Source organism: Pundamilia nyererei, unplaced genomic scaffold (genome assembly GCF_000239375.1).
Source record: "Pundamilia nyererei isolate P.nyererei 1_Seehausen unplaced genomic scaffold, PunNye1.0 scaffold00080, whole genome shotgun sequence".
Taxonomy (NCBI): domain Eukaryota; kingdom Metazoa; phylum Chordata; class Actinopteri; order Cichliformes; family Cichlidae; genus Pundamilia; species Pundamilia nyererei.
Window position 1 is genome coordinate 2,531,631 of NW_005187481.1, and position 18,103 is coordinate 2,549,733.

Genomic DNA, 18,103 nt, shown 5'->3' on the forward strand with positions numbered 1-18,103 from the left:
CTGTAGAGATCCAGGAGCTGGTTTGTCTGAGCATGCTCAGTGCGGGGGCTTGGAAGACTTAACATCTGAGTGTGGGAGGCAGCACACTGCTGCTGCAGGGGTCAGCTGTGCGGATGCCTGCACCCAACAGCAGTTGTTTTCATACTGACAGCACTGAACAGATAACCCCGAGGAAATGGCAAAAAATCTGTAGCTTCCCTCGCCAGGATCATCAGAATGAGTGCAGGAAAGAGCACCGGGGGTTCGACTTTCAAGCAATTTGATTCAAAATATGCGCTATTTGAAAAAGCCTTCTTTGTGCTTGAGGAATGTGCTTCACTATGGCAACAATATTTTCTGCCAATATGTGACAAAGTATTTCATCAGTTCATTTATTCAGATTCATACATCACCATGGATACTATGACCAAACCAGTTCTTCTCTCTTCAACTTCCTTTGGCTTCTTTTTAGTGATCTTTGTAGAATATTGCTGCCAACATTTTTTTATGACTAATGTCACTTTTGCCTGGTACACAATGATAGATCAAATAATTGGTTTGGGTTATGACGTTGATGAAGGGCTGTACTAATAACTATGCCACAGAGCACACTCTCTAGAAGTGGTGCAGAAATTAGACCAGTGAATTATCCAAGTTCTATGTGTGTTGACATTGCCATGGCTACTAATGGTCTCTGCGGGGCAGACATGATTACAATGAGTATGTGGATGAAGCAGCAGACGAGAATGCCAATGGGTGACTTTCTGGATTCGCAAGGTGCTTTGCAGCTTTGTTGGAAAGCACATCTAATGATAAAGCAACCTGTAAAGAAATCTCATAACAGAAATTCGTGAACTTAACATATCTTTTATTTCTTGCTGGCTTCATAGACTAGATATAAGACATGGAAATAGCCACCATGACATAAGCCACTGTGTTGACTGAACTCTGATGATTAATGAAGATGAGGGCTGTTTCCCTATAGACTCCCATACAATCAGAAGTGTTTCTGCAACCAGCTGAGTTGTCCCTGTCTACCCATTAAAAAGAACGGCAGGTTTAAAGCACTTTTACGCTGACTTCTCTTTTCAACTTGTAAATTACTGCAATTTTGTTGCTACTGTGTCTGACAGCTAGCTTGAGTGCCATCCATTAAATACTCCATATCCTTTCTGTAATTTTCACAGAAGTGTCCATGAAACAAAGGCTGGAACTTGTGGAGGAGCAGTTGTTGTTTGCACATACAGATAAGGCTGCAGTCTGAATGACTGAAGGGAAAGAAGCAGGTTTCTGAAACAGTTACAATCTCCAGACGGCACAAAACATGGTAGAAAGGAAAGTTGCAAGTCACCCTGTGATTTAACTGATGAGTTGTCTCTTGCTAATCATAAATCTGAAGACACTGAAGAAGAGCTGAAGTGTACCATAAGCAGCTTTTAATAACTCCTTTAGAACTAAAGCAAGAAAAGCGTACACAGAAATAATGGGGAGGATACATCAAATCTTAGATGCTGGATTAGCATTTTCACCACTTCCATCTTGGACCAGCAGTGTGTGAAACTTTTTCTCATTCCTGAAGACTTGTCAACCTCAAGTTGCTAGCCAATGGCCATGGATAATCCTCCATTGTGAAAGATAGTATAACCAAGAATTAATAAATCTGACATTTTTTAATAAATGTGACATTTTTGGGTCACCTTAATCCAGTGGTTCCCAAACTTTTTTTGCTGGGCCCCCCTTTATTTTACATGAAAAATGCCCCCCCGCGTGCACACACACACGCACACGCACTTACACATCCTCCAACCACACACACCCATATTCTGCTCCATTGCGGTTTATTTCACACCTCAAACATTTAGTAAACAATTAAGCAAATACAAGTAATCTGCAGGTAGTAATAAAATAAACTACTAACTCTTTTACGCTACGTCCACACCTACAGGGATATTTTTGAAAACGCAGCTGTTTCGTCACCGAAAACGGAGATTTTTTAAAACTCCTTTTTTGCTTTTATGTGTGGACGAGGAATACAGAGTTCGTCACGCAACGTCAAAGGTGTGTGCCTTTTGTTATTGTTTACATGAGATAGATTGCAGAATGGCAGATAGAGACGAAATACTGTTAATCTGACTGTCTTCAGGTTTTACATGCAGTTACTGTCCCTCCATTTACAAAGGCAGAGGCCTCACAGTGTGATTATTTTACGTGTAGTTGTTTTTTTCCTGTGTAATAATATTCAACATTGCTATCAATACATTTTTTTTAAAATGCCTCTCTGTGCAAAATGGGTTTAAAAACATAAACAGCTGTGAGATACTGTTTGTCCGTGATTTGAACCAAGGGACCAAATCGTGGCAGGATCAGCCTGATGTTATTTGTATCCCACTGTAACCAGGAGTAGTTGGTCATTACAACAAGTGTTTGTGAACTAAAAATCAAGAATGTGGGATACTGTTTGTCCATGATTTGAAGAGCCCAGCGGTGCTCCTGACGAAGGGAAAACCAATTCTGCAGGGGAGACCTACCTTTGCACTTGTGCAGGTGAAACCAAAGGGAAGATATGCTTCACCATATTTTCTAGTCTTTGGCTTAGAATGAAGTTGGTTTGGAAACATATTCAGCTATGCTTCACCTCCTGCTTTGCGTTTCTGTGGGCGCCCAGTGCTAGCAGTGTCCAAGCATTGTGTTGTTGTCCTCCTCATAACACCCCCCCCCCCAGGGGGCGGGCCCCACACTTTGGGAAGGTCTGCTTAATCAATGTTACACAAAATGAATGAATTTCTTATCCTACCGACTTCTATAGGACTGAGTCTTTTTGCAACCACAGCTAGTGCCATCTGGTGGCCATCAAATAAAATGCTGTTTTTCACTTAATTGCCTGGTTCTGATACGTTTACCCAGTTAAAACGACTTTAACCACATTGACATAACCATATTATATGACAGTAAACCCTGTCATACAGTTCTCAAGCCATTTATTTTTGTTGTGATTTTTTTAATTTACATTTATATTATGTCTATATTAAATTATTTATACAATTTTATTGCTATTCATTGCTAAACCATGAATGTCTGAATTTATAGAATAGGATGAATAACTGTTAATTGAAGAATATAAAGCATTTAAAGCAAAATAATTTTTCTGCTTTTTGCATTTTACAGAATTTAATGGATCATATGCCACTCAGATGATAGAAAGTGCCCTATCAGCTGACAAATGTTAATAGCCTTTTTCATTTGCAGCCATTTTGACATGAAAATAGTAGGTAAAAAGTTTCTGTTCTGTTCTAATTTGTTGCTATATTATACTGCCTGTCTTGTAGTGGTCTGTAGTCAATTTCTGTATTGAGTGTTGTCAGCCCTCGAGTGTTATTTGTCTGGCCAGTCACAACACACAATTCTTTTTTTTTTACCCTTTGTTAGCCCTTTAGTAAAATTAAATTATTTTCATGGCAGAAATGTAAACAACCCTGTCCTGTTATGTGTGTTCTTGTTATAATAACGCATTATGATACTGCAAAAAGTGCCTTTTCATATTTTCTAATTGAATTTTGATTGCCGATATCCTCCACATATTCTTTTTGGCAATGTGGCCAGCTCTGTGCTTCTATTTTTACCATGCCACTCTTTGAGTAAAGTGCACCTCCCATGGGATCAAAGCAGAATTGTCCGAACAACCACCTCAAGTCACGAAAGCTATGGTCTTACTTAAGCTTCCTTTATTTTATTTATTTATTTATTTTCTTTATTGTACGAATCTATTGATGATGACATTTAGGATGAAGATAGTATCAGACAGAGACTCACAACAATATTCCACTGACCTTGGAAGATAAATAGAATCTGTAAACATTAAATAAAGACGAGACAGGATGGGGGGGAGAAACACAGACAGAGGAAGTACTGCGTCATGCTCTCCCTGAGCATTTCCCCAGGTCACTGGAGTGAGAAACATAAAGCTCTGTCTCCAAAAGCAAACTCCCAGGCTTACATAACCTGTTTTGGAGTCATTTGGAGATAGAGTAGACTACTGTGTGTTGCTTGCTTGAAAGTGAATTTGGCACAGAGTGTGGTTCTGTCTCAGCAAGGATTTAGTCTCATTTCTGATAGAAGTTTGATTAAGAAAGTGACAAAAACGTGCATGCAGTCTGTGCATGTTACTCTCCATATTGGTTAATGATGAACACGATGAAGGTGATCAGGTAATAGTGTTCTGGTATAGCTGCTGTTTCATTATACATTTTAATGTAATTTCCTAATTTAGTTTTATTCCATTTGTTTCATGTGGTTGCATGCTATTTAATTTAATACATTCTGGGAAACCTTATAACACACGAATGCACAGTATCATCTTCTCATCTTCCTACCTGTTTACACCAAAAAACAATCTTTAATGGGTACGACAAGGTTTATGATAATAATATTTAAACACTTTATTATGCTAAATAAAAAACATCACTTTTTTAATAATTCAAAAATCTCAATGCAAATAACTGAATTAAATAAATCAGCTGTTTGCAAGGTCAAAATAATAGTATTTCACATACAATTAAAATTCCAGGCTTAAGTCTTGGCTTCATGAAGCACACGTGTGCTTTAAAACACATTCCTGATGTTTTATTAGGAAAAGGTTACATTTTAATACACTGAGTGTAACTGCAGAGGACCAAGAGTGCCCACTTTAATATAAAGCGCTCTGTTATTGCAACATGGAGAGGATCTGGAAACTCCGTATGGAACCTTTTACACATTGAATTAGTGCTCCAGTTATAATCCACCATGCTTAACCTTTATTTGTTTCTTTTGATTGATTCAGCCCAGTTGGTGTATCGTGCAAATATACAGGATCAAGAAAAAGGTAAGATAAAGCACATCAACCAGACTAAGAGCAGAATGTGAGACAGGAGGAGGGAGCATCGAGGAGGCAGGGTGGGTATAGTGGTGGCTGCTGGCGCTCTCTGCAGTACAGATCTGCTGAGAGCACCAGAGCAGAGCTCCTCGACAGATCACAGCCGCAGGGTTCCCACTGCAGTTTAGAGGGAAACCTTACTCCAAAATATTATACAAGGGGACAACAGTCAAAACAACTAACAGGACAGAAGGTAAAGGAAAGTGGAGGACAAGAAAAGAAGTGATGAGACAAACTGACAGAGGAGGTAAGAAGCACTGCATGAGGTTTTCTGCTCTTTCTTGGACCGACAGAACTTCCAGGGGGGCGAAGCGCTTCGTGTTCTACTTTTAGAGTCCTTTTAATTATTTATCTTCTCACTTATTTTGGTCTGTGAAAAGCAACTTTGCTTTTTAAAAAGTTTAACGTAAAGGTCTGAAGCCAGAGAACAGGAAATGTTGAACATTTTCTAGTTGTTTGGCTACTGCTTGTGTATATTTGTATGTTTTTCTTTTGAGTTTTTCTGCATGCCTTTCTGAATGAGAGAGTGGAACACGCCTGAGTGCTTTAGGTACTAATGTGTGACAGCTTGGAAGCATATTGTAAGTAAAATTGTCTTGCACATAAGCTGTGGAGCAAAGGCTTAATCGTATCCCTTTTCTTCACAAGGAGCTGCTTGAAGGACCTCATGATGTCACATGAAGCAGATTCGTTTTTGTGATAACAATCACGGGAAACATTAAGTTCAAACATTCCTTGAGATACATTGAAGAAAGTCTACCCATCTGCCACTGCATCTACCTCAGGATGGCTGGCTGTACCAGCCGCTGCAGACAGGGGGTGCTCAAATTAATCCAGTCCCTGCAGAGATTGGTCTCAGGAACCCTCACAAAAGGTACTTTGTACTGATGCACTCACGTATTCTGAGCCTCTTGAGTGTTAGCTAACTTAGATACAGTGAGGTCTTATGGGTACTCCTGTGTATGCATGTGAATTCAGTTCAGTTCCTTTTTCTTTATGTGGCAACACATCACAAGATAGTTTATTATTGCCTTTGAACAGTTAGGCCAAACTTTACTTGATATAGAAAAATAATTATTCCCTGTCACCAAGCACTTGGCAAAAAGTGGATGGATGTTGGACATTTTCCACCACCACTCTCTCTCTCGCCCCCTACAAAGCAATGCTTTGATCAGCTTAATGTTGTCTTCCTGCAGTTGATCTAAAATAATTTGCTAGTAAGTGTCCCTGTTTTCTGATATCCTGTTTGTTGTACTTTATATCAGTGACAGATTTCAGCTGCCTTCTAATAGCACTCAGTTTTGCTTTAATTAAAGAAGCTCAAAGATTCCTAAAGATATATTGAAGAAAGCCTACCCATCTGCCACTGCCTCTACCTTTCTCAAGCATAATTTATACGTCTGTGTTAAACTTAACGTAGAGCCTTTAACATAGCTTATGAAAGCGACAGATACTGTTGCCGCGGTGAGCCCCATTTGCACGGCAATTTCACCACCAAAACATCAGCTGACGATGGTGTTGATCCATTCGCTCCAGTCTATTTCAAAAATGGTGGCAGAAGAAGAATTATCCAGAAATGAGCGGGACAAAGTGACAGTACAGATCACATTGCAGGTGTAGTCGATGCAATATGTCGCAACATTCCTGAGGAGGGACACATCAGCTTACAGAGTAGGTTACGCTGTAGGTTATAGTGCAGGGTTTCAGAAAGGATTATGGTTATAGCGTACCTACGAAACATAATTCAGTAGCCACATGCAAAACACAACAGGAAATAGCTCGCTTCGTACTACTGGAAATACTTTGTGTGGGTTGTGAAGAAGCCGCCCGAATAGACTGCTCAGGAGACAGCACAACTCGGATGACGCTGTGTGTAGCCCACAGATCAGTTATTTGTGACACTGTCCCCTGGTGACAGAAAACAGCTACAGCATGTAGCTGAAAGTCTGCAATTCTTTCCCGTAGAATCTGCAAAAGCGATGTTTGAGCCATTTGGCTAAGCCTGGTGGGGGGGTTTGTTTTGTTTTGTTGCATACAACCACAGGTTTCCTAAATCTTTCACACTGCATAGCCAAATACCTACCCAAATGTGGTGCCATAGTCCTAACAAGGTTCAGGCCTGCAGTGCGTATGTGAAAGTGGTTGTAGGCTCAAGTGTTGGAATAAGAAGGCCTATAGGAGAAAAGAAGAGCAGTGAGAAACAACAAGCAATCAATACTGGGCAGGTCGGTGAGGCTAGTAGCTGCAGATCCAAAACTTACAGCCAAGAAGCCAGAGATACTTAGAAAAGGTACAAAGAGAAAATGCGGTGGAGAGAAAACACAGAATTGAAATGCAATGATGGCATAAATCCACACCGAGTGAAAAACAGGAAAAGAAAGGGGTGCCTGTTAGTCCAAGCCTAGCAGCAGAAATCTGTCAAATTATGATCCCATCATTCATTCCGCTGAAAGTTCATATTAAGACTGTAATAGGATTGTTTTTCTGACATAGATTTAATTTGAATTCCACGATTGAGCCATTGTGTGGTCTATTAAGCAAGAGGCACATGTTCTTTCATCGTGTCTTTAAAAATTACAGAGCATTTGCTTTGCTACAGTTGCAGGAAAGAGTTTATGAATCCCTTGTACTTTTTTTGTGTTTAGATTTCTGCATTAATATGACCTAAGCATAAAAGCTGTAAAAGCAGATAAACCAAACCAAGTTAAGGAAATAATGCAAACATTTTGAATGTTGCTATTTATTCACACAGCTTTATGTAACTGTCTGGAACATGGGAACTGATACACTAGAAATGTAACTTACACATTCAAGCCCTACATGTCATATATTTCTTCATTATTTTTAAATCATTCTTCAATCTTTGATCTATGTATGATGTGTTGCTAAATTACATTTTTGTAAAGTGTCTTGCAAAAAAACCTGAATGATACTAATTTAGCGTTTCTTATAGGTTGCATGAAAATGCTGTTTTTTACTGTGTTATAGCTTACTGTGCTGAAGCATAAACGTCACTACAGTACTACATGTGTTTACAGTTGGTGTTGGGTTAGGTATATCAACCTTTTGAATTTGAGGGAAAAAGTTGAAATTTTGAGATTGCAAACCCAAAATTTTGAGATAATAACCAAAAATGATTACATTATTGAGGACCACCTACAAAAAAAATTGACCTTCCATAAATTATGTGACTTATCTTTAGCTAATAAGATATTTCAGATATGTCAATATTTCATTTGGACATATCTGTATACTTTTAATTTTCATCTACATCTAGTAAGCTTTGCTATAGAGACTCACATGTGCAGAAAAACACAAGTAAAACAAACGCCTGGAAATTCTCCTTCTTGTATGACATGCATGCTTTGAGTGGCTTTGAGTTAAATGATGAGGTCATTTAACTCTCATCTGCACATAGCTCACAGGCTGAGGCTGTGGTGTACTCTAAACTTCTTCTATTCATCATGCTTTAGTGCTTGTTTGCTTTTTCTGCCCCTTTCTCAGTTATAGTTAAAAAGTTACTTTTCACCTAAGCTGCAAAAATCAAACGCTGAGTCACGATGTCAGAGTGCAGCTGCGAAGTATGTCACGACTAAAAAAACACACACAAACACAGTACTGCTCTCACTTTCAGAAGAACCTGTGGTCTGATATAAATTTAAAATTCACCCTACGCACATGTATGGAGCATAAAATATTTGTGCAGGTGCAGGCAGCGCTTCATTTTAACACTCGCTGTGGGCCACAAATTCCAAATTTATGTATTTTTACCACTTCTTTACTTTTCCATCTAGAAGCATTTGGATACTCTTACTATCTACCTCTAAATTATTTGCAGCCATAAGCACTCTGAGAAATTGATTTTTCACAGGGCAAAGAAAGAAACTTGCAAACTGAGAAACACATCAGATACTGTCAACAAACTGACAATGACAGCATGATGCCCGAACTGTACGTTTTTACACATAAACAGCTACTATCATGCATAATGAAGGATGAATCTGTTGACACATTTCCCACAGCTTGTGTTACAAATGCAAATATGCATTTACAGGAGCAACAAGCTCAATGTTTTTCATTGAATTAAGCAGGAATCCAGCCAGGCTTAGGTTTATAATAATGAACTAACCAAAATCTTACTTACTCTGTTACATGTGCAGTGTTTGTCCAGTGTTTTTTCATCTGCAATGTTAAAAAAAAGAAGAAGAAAAAATAGTATGTAAATCCTTTGTAGCATGAACCTATGTGATATAAACTGGTGTTTTAGTCAGCCGCTGAGCTATTCTAAAAATTATCCAACCAACTCATGGCAGTGAGTAGGCTGACTATCTAGGTCATGCAACACAATCGCATACCGTAGCTATTTGACTGAAACAATCCCAAACCTACTTTTTTATGGTTAGGAGCTAATCCTTTACCAAAGGAATGAAGGATTACAGTTTATAGCAGACTTGGTTATCAAGATGATATCTGGTTCTCTCATTATTTGTAGACGTTAGTTATATTTTTCTTTGCATTCTTAAAGGATGCATAATTGATCAAATGTAATGTAAATTATGTTGAGTATCCACTTGCTTGATACTGTGCATCTGGACATTTGTTGCTTCTGTCCAAAATGTTCTATTGTGCTTCGCTGACCTTTACTGACTTAAAGTTAAGATGCGTGCGCATTGGGCAGCATAAGGGCCGAGTCTTCATTTAGCTTCATAATTAAATGTCACAGAGTTAATTAAGAGCCACTGGTCAAAATACATTTAAGTGGTTTAAACGGGGATTTAATAAATCTATGATTTTATGCCACAGTGGGGGTTTTAAACCTTTGGAATTTTTACATTTATACAATGTTAGTTTCTCATTGCCATAGCTCAAGATGAACAGGCACAACTATCCATCCATGCAAAAACACAGGCAAACATAATATTTCTTCCACGTATCCAATTCAGGGTCACAGGAGAAATGATAACAAACATTATTCAAAGTTTTAAACGTCATTGGTATTAATTTGATTTTGGTGCTTACATGGAGCGGGTTGATCTTGTAATGTGTGGTTACAGCATGAAGTAACAATGTCTTGTTTAGCTTTGAGCCCTTCCTCTGCACAGTTTAATTATAATCAGATTTCACAAGCACTTGCTTCCAGATTGCGGCAGAGGAAGACCGCATGCTAAAGTATGCATGGATGAAGACATGAAAACATGCACATATGTTCTCATAAACATTAACACACAAGCAAGCTATTTAGACTTTTTTTTAACAGCTATGTTGTTTTTTGCATTTTTCCTTGCATACACTATAGACAAAAATGAACTGTCTTATCTTTAGTCTTATGCCTTAAGTCTTATTAAGTTCAGCAGCATGCATATTCATCCTCAGACCTTTAAACATTGCAAACCAAGTGAGGATACAGTAGTTATGATATGCCTCGGGGCTGCAGCTGACTTACTGTTATTCCTGTTTCTAACATTACATTGTACTTTATGCTCTTTACATAGTGCTTTCCTTGTAAAATAAAAAAAATTGTTTCCATGTAAAGATACAAAGGAGTAGCACTAGTAGCTTCAGTGTTTTGACAGTTGCTCTGACCTTGCATTCATGTTAGTGCACAATTAAAAATGGCTGTCCTCCCTGTTGTTATAAAAAGAGACAGTGACCTCTCACAGCACATTTTAAAAGCAAGATGGCAGAGTACAGGCTCAAACATTCAGCTAGAAGCAACTTTTTCGAATTTTACAGCACGTGAGAAACCAGCTAAAAGGCCTCAGACAAAGGGAGGGACTTGTGAGGTATATTTTGAGTGAGTTATATATATTTTGCTGTGACGTACTGATGTTGTAGCGCAACATCCAGGGAATCTGAATGTCAAACCTAATGGGAAATCTGATGCTGTGCATTACCTGACAAAGTAAAGAAAAACCTCTTTTTGAACTGACGAGACTTTGACAGAATGACTGACAAGGAAACTGGAACAGCACACAGATTTAATTTTATTAAGGACAACTTTTAACAAATACTATTTCAAACTTTTTTGTGATGTGTTGTTTAACCACAACAGCAGACATACAGTTTAGCTTTAGGAAAAAAATGTCAGTGTTTTTAACGTTGAATGTATTTAGATGGAAGGATGGATGGATCATTTGCAAGCAGCTTCTTCCCTGTAAGCATGTTTTCAATGAGGTCTGTTGTTGTAATTGTTTGCCAACACTCACACAATAAACTACAGAGTTTATAGTTTACTATAGCCACAGCTTACTATGGACCTAGCAAACTATACCCATAAAATTAAATTTGCCATTATATTCAAACTCATGAGGTAAAGATTATCTTTATCACAACTTCAACATCTACTTTTAAAATTTAGTTCACATCATGCAATCATGCAAACTGACAATCATCTTTGTTTAGATACGGGAAACGAGACACATCTGGGGAAGCACATAAAAAATGCATGGTTCAACAAATACAATAGATTTATACTGTCTTTTGTGTAGACCCAGGTTCTGAAAACAGGAAGAGTGCAGGTAAAGACATCCGACCTCATGCTGCACCTGTCTCTCACTATTACAAGTCACATGTGTCCTCTAAGAGCATAACCTTGCAGCAGTGGTTCTGTCACCACACACTGCAGAGATAGATTCAAATCTATGGCTCAAGCTCTTCTAACGTAGCATCTATTTTGTTCAAAACCCGCATAAGAGTTATCTGGCATTAAGCTCCGGTTTTACAACCATCTTCCTTAAAAAAAAAATCTTTCTCCTCTGATTCTTTCCCTTTTTTTGTGACTGTAGAATCAGTGGATTGGAGCTGACAGTGTGTGTCTCTGCTTTTAATTTTTTACATCACCTCACTACATACTTTTATGTAACCGCCTTCTTCTAGATTTATTTTTATCTCTTGCTCTTTCCTCCTCCGTGGGTGTGTACGTGTTTCGCCCCACCATTACTCCTGTCCAGCCACGTTGTTTTACTACTTGGTATTTATATGCAGAATCTCCTATGGTTAGATGGCTATTCGATACAGAGAACAGTATGGTTATGTTTGCTCAGCCACATTTCTGTGGAATTCCTCTTTCATGTTCATATTTAGTAGTTCCCTGAGGATTTTTGCATGTGATGCATTAAATCGGGAGCAAAACTTGTTTTGAATGGTGACATGAGCTGCTGCTTGCATCAGGAACTGTTACGCTCTGCTGCCATCTGTCGTTTAACAAGTAACACCACAGCATTAGAAACTTGAGCTCATGTGTTAGAGTTCTCTGCTGAGAAAACCTAACCCTCTAATGCACTTTGTATCATGATCAATACTTGCCATAAATTCAAAACCTTATGGACAAAATTCTTTTTTTGTCTAAAATTAACATTGTTGTTAACAAAAAGGTGCCAAAAATCTCCAATGTATCAAATGTGATATAAAAAAAATATAATAAATATATAATAATTTCACACAACATGATATAGCAAAATGATTTTTGTGGATTTTGTTATGGGGTTATTAAACATCTCAGGTCCAAAAAATCTGAATTTTCTGGCTATTTTTGATGGGTTTTGTCTTGCAGGGTTAAAAACACTTTGTAAGAACATTCACACTAAATTTGTGACAGTCTGTTTTTAAGATGCTTGATGCATTTTCGGGTTTTTTTTTTTAGTATTATTATTATTATTATTATCTAGCCTCCTGAAATAAAGCATCATTTTGCACTCACAGATAACTTAATACACATTTCAAAGTGGCAAAAAGGGGAGCTGTGGGTATTCGCCTAAAGATTCAAAAGTCATCAAATACAGGTAAATCAAAAAGATGTGATGGAAGCCAAAGCGGCTTCATTAATGGTGAATGCATAATAATAACCACAATTAATAAAAACGCTTTCAAATTTAGTACATATGATAAATAGTCTTCATCAATAATAATTGTATCATGTATTTTAGTTTATTATTTCCAATCTGATCTTTGTTATCACATCTGATAACAAACAATGACACTTAAATCTAGATGCTTAACATTTTATTCACTATACTGTGAATTTGTTAACAATTTTCAAATGTTACTGAGATTTGTTATATAGCATTCATTACAGATAAATGACTCCAGTCTCAGTGTTTGAATTACAATTAGCATCATATTGTCACAGATACACACAAAGGTTGAGCCACAGCTTTCTAATAAGACACAGTCTTCAGGCTTAGTTTTTCTTAAATCTTTAAAAGTTAAAGCTTAAATTTGTATTCTTATATTAATAAATAGTTATTACAATAAAAACAAGCTTTAATCATCAGTCAAACCTTGAAAATGATACCATCCAATTAATATTGTTTATATGACGCATTAAACCAGTGATTCCCAAGGTGTAAGCTGATGGCATCTGGTGGGCCATGAAGGTACTGCAGGTGTACAGGTCCATCCATCCATTTAATTTTACTTTACAACAAATGCATTTCTAATTCTTAATTTTCATAAGAGTCGTACATTTTGAAGATAGGATTTAATTTTAAAAGTATCTCCTTTTAAACATTTGTATTATCATATATAAAAAAATAAACATACTTACTTTGAAATCATATGAGATGGCTTCCTGAGATTATTCTATTAAAACGTTCCTTATGGAATCCTAAAGAATCATTGTAATTCAGCTTATTATATTAATAATGGCATTAATAATAAGTAGTATGTAGTTGTATTAACAGTAAAATATATATTACCCATTTATGTTTAGTTTATTTGATTTTGTATTTCATAAGAAACAAAAGTAATTAATATACACAAATTTACTTGACAGTGAAAAGCACCACAAACTCCAGGAATGTCCCCATTTTTTTCCAGAAAGCTGCTATACTAGCTTCAAAAGCTGTTGTGTAATAATTCCCATCTCAGTAGTAGCTCTAAAAAGGACACAACTGAATGTCAGGTTAAAGAAAGAAGACGAGACGACATAATTTAAAGATGCAAGTTCTTGCATAGTCAAACTAGAAAGCCACATGAGGTCTGAAACTGCTGTCTCAGCCCACTGGAGGGAAAGTGATTCCTGTCCAATCATCATTTGGTTCTTGTGAATGTGTTATTTTAACCAGCCACCGAGCACACAATGCACCAAATCCCTACAGCATGTCTGATAGCTGATGAATCCACAAGAGGACTGGCCCATGTTGGGCTGCAATGTGTGTATGCTGTGTGGCGGTCAAGGGCAGAGCCCCTGGCAGGTCAAACCCCAGCTGTTGAAAGTGGTTGTTGGGGCATGGAATATTACCTCACCGTAGGGTAAGGAGCTTGAGCTCTTGCAGTTGAGAGGTACTGGCTAGATATAGTGGGATGCAACTCAATGCCCAGGTTAGTTCTGGATGTCAGGCTGGACTCTATTCCAATCATAGAGACCAGATGCAGGGGTGTGTATACTTATCTCTTGGTTTTGCTGCCTGTATGTTGGGTTTTTCATAAGGGAATCGTGTAATTTTCCAAAAGCATAAAGGGATTTTTTTTACTGGAACCAGGAGCGACTAAATCTAAACACACAGTATAGGCAGTCCACAAATGTGCCTCTTGCTTTGCTCAGGGCATACTGACTATGAAAGAAAGAGCAAACAGTTGTGTCAGCTGTGTTTCAGAACCAAAGATAACACCTCTCTCATCTCATATTTTTATTTAAAAAAAAAACACTAACCAAAGTTGCAATGGAAAACAACATGACTGATAAAATCATAAATAATGGCTGATTAGTGTACAAGGTCCAAGTGTGTCCTTCCCACTGTTTGTAGAAGGGGTTGTATGTGAATTAGAGAAAAGATTTTGAAGAGATTATGAAGCCAGACTGCAATGCAGCGTCCTTGAATGTCTGTCATAGTGCACTAAGACTGTTCCAGATGGCAAACATCTGTCACAGGGATTACACCGGGTTATTTAGTAATCGGAATTTCCCATCGCAAGTGTGTGAGTGTGACTGTCTGTATGTCAAGCAGGTTATTTTTGGTGAAGATTATAAACGAGTTAGAAACATCTGTGACACAGTTTACGAATTCTTTATGCTTCCTGAATTATCCAAGAAGGAAAAATAAATACTACTGCATTGAAGAAGGCAGAGAAATCATTACATGAAAGTCACTATACAGAGGGACTATATTTGAATGGATGAAACTGGGATACAAGAAAAATTTAGGACAGACACTTGATATAAAACATGATGGTCCTTAATGTTTTGCAGAATGCCCCTCGCTCAGCTCTCACCATCTTGGCTTTTTTGATTTCAGACACCAAGTAAGCAGTAGATCTTGATAACCCCCATTCACTATACAGTCACTTATCTTATTGACTATACAATGATGATCATCTATTTTACTCAAAATTAGATCACAGTTTACAAAACATACATCACTGTGGATTCTCTAAAAGCTGGGGCTACTAATCAGGTTACTGGGGTTGTAAAGTAAGCAGTAGGGTCGTTTTCTCATTGACCGGCATGCAATCAGACTTATTTTTGGAGCCAAAATAGTTGCCCCTTTCTAACCTTAAGAAAAAATCCTTAAATTTGCTTCACTTTTCAGATCCAGCGGCTACATCCATCTAACTTCAGATAATATCTAAGTTGAGAGAAGTTTAAATTATTTTAGAATTATGCATGACTTCATGTTTAATTATTTAGTCCATGTTAAGTTCTTTTTCTCAGCACTACCCACACAAAGAAACTGAACTGCACAGCTGATCTAGGGTCAGGCTCCAGATTTAGGTTGTAAAAAATAATCTGTACTTCCATACAGTGTGGATTTGATCATCATTATTATCATTTTTGCTCATGGATCTTGTTTTTAATACTCAGAACAGAACATATAGACGTCAACTTTCAAGAAACAAGAAAGCTGAAACAGCACTGAAAAAATGGCCCTCAATGAATTTTTTAAAGTGTGAGAGGGTTTTCTGAACCTCGCGTGCACAAACACACACATACACAAACAAGGAGCGAGACAAAGGCAATACATTTTTTGGTCGGCCGCCAGTAGAATATTTGATTGGATGCAATATCATTCACATTTTTTCTGTGTGTATCTCAATGTTTTTACAAGTAGCTTACAAAGACTGAGCTAACTGCCCTTCAAGTAGCTTCCATAAACTTAGACCATTTGAATTCTCCTGCAGAAATCCACAGTGAAATCTAAATTTTACGCTTTACTGATTAGCTATTTTTTGTTGCTTGTGTTGTTTGTGCTGCAATCCAGCAACCCTGCTTTATTTTCTGAGTTTGAAGGAAAACAAGCATCACTCACCCCCACAGCTTTCCATCCCACGTTACACGCAGTCCACTCTGTGAAGATTCGTTGGCACCATTTAATACAAATGTTCTTGTTTGTAGCACATTTGATTTGTTTTTTTTCTAAAAATATTTCTTCAAAATCTCACAATTAACTTTAATTCTTTCTAGATAGAGAAAAAGATGTGCTCCTTTATCCTGTGGTGAGTTAACATAGGCATGCACAAATGCCATCCCAAGTGGGCAGTCTTACATATAGCTACATCCTCATTATGTTACACACTTCAGGGAGCAAATTGCTCATTTGGAGTAGTAACCACTGGGTTGAGAAAATACACGTGTGTGCTTTAAATGCACACACTTCACATGTCAGTAAGCGTTATTAGTGACTACACCACTCTACAATACCACAAGGGCATGAGGAGGCAGGGAGCTCGCAAGAGTGGGGGGGGGTAAAGGCTGACAGATGAGTAGAGTGAGGCACAGAACAGAGGGAGTGGCGCAAAGAGGCAGGAGCAGCTTGTGCGTGTGAGTGTGTGTGTGTGTGTGTGTCTTTGGAGACAGGGATCAGAAATTCAAGAGAGTCAGCTCAAAGAGGAGAAGCGTCCCCCCGGTGACAGATCTGGACCCAGTGAAAGGACTTGACAGGGGCAAAAAAAAAATCCTGTAAGGTACAGAGCCGTGGAGGAGGCAGCGACGGGACGACAGGCTGACAAAATCGTGAAGTAAATAGAGGGACTATTACTCTCTGGGTTGTTTTGGCCAGCCTGGCTTCCACAGTGACAACATGGGTGCAGTGGTGGGCACTTTGACCATGCAAACCAAACAGCGGAGACCATCTAGAGGTACGTCGATGTTAGTCACAAAGAGAAGAGATGGAGACGAGACAAAAAGAGCAACAGAAAGCTAGACCAAACTGACAGTAACACTAAGATCGTAGTGTTTGTACACCAGCTGCCAATCGTGATATGTCTTTGTTTTAGTTATTTTCTTTGCTTATCCAATGCAAAGAGACTTTATGCTTTCACCCTGTTTTTGCCAAGTGATTTAATTAATTGAACTATGAAGTTAAAGGAAAAAAAATAAGTGGATAATGAATCGTGGAAATGTTACATAGGTTTAATGAAAAGCCAGTAGTGCTGATTCTGTTTTCTCAAACAGAAATCTACAATGTTTACTTCTAGAAGTGGCAGCAGTATTGTGGAGGGTGAAGCATCTCTCACTCACGTTCAGTGACGAGGTACAGCACTTGTGCGGAGATAATGATTTAGAGACAACAGGATGGAAGAAAGATGTCCTTGAAAATAACAGAGCAAAATCACTGCTCTGTCTCTGTAATTATGCCTGTGTGTGTTTGGTGCATGCCCATCGAACGCGCCAGTGAGTGAGCGAAACAGAAACACGGAGGGAGCGAGGTTTTGGGCATTTGAATTAACACGCAGCTCACATATCATACCTCTCCCTGGCCTTATGCTTGAAAAGCCTGTTGTCATGGAGACTGGGTTGTAGGGGCATAAAGGGAGAGTGTGAGCGCATACTCCACCAGGTTGAATGATGAATTTATGGCAGTGGGAGATCGAGATTAGAACCATGAAAAGGCAGCAAAATAATGACTTTTTAAAAAGACATTGATGAAATGCCCCACGGTACGAGGGTAATGCTTTAAATGCAGATACGATGAAACTGCTTGTCTGTGTTTTGATAAGAGCCTTTAAATGACCTTTCAGCAAAGCAGGTCATCTAGGGATTGTTTTTAGCTCGAAGTAAGTGGTCTGTTAAAAAATGCGTTGTGGTGCCAGCTGTGAGGAGGTATGTAAGATAGGACAGATAAAGTCTGATCCTGTAGGGGATAAACAGGTACCACAGCCACACAAGAAATGAGACTCAGAGGTAAGCTACAAGTAGGATACAAAATATAGCTTGTTCTAGCAATACTGCTCATCACTGAGTATGCATAAATGCTATATACACATATATATATA

At 38.2% G+C, this 18,103-nt stretch overlaps 1 protein-coding gene across 3 annotated transcripts in view; it reads left to right on the forward strand.

Moving 5' to 3' along the window:
- Positions 1-4,673: 4,673 nt before the first annotated feature.
- kcnip1b (Kv channel interacting protein 1 b) overlaps positions 4,674-18,103 on the forward strand; it is a 21,397-nt gene continuing 7,967 nt past the window's right edge. The window contains exons 1-3 of one of the 3 annotated variants that reach the window (XM_005737906.1): positions 4,674-4,713; positions 4,799-5,138; positions 5,540-5,765. In XM_005737906.1, coding sequence (XP_005737963.1) covers positions 5,678-5,765 — 88 coding nt within the window. In that variant the 5' untranslated portion in view covers positions 4,674-4,713; positions 4,799-5,138; positions 5,540-5,677. Of the gene's footprint in view, positions 4,714-4,786; positions 5,139-5,539; positions 5,766-16,588; positions 16,967-18,103 lie in introns of those variants that run through there. The other 2 variants (XM_013912057.1, XM_005737908.1) reach the window with 2 other exon arrangements.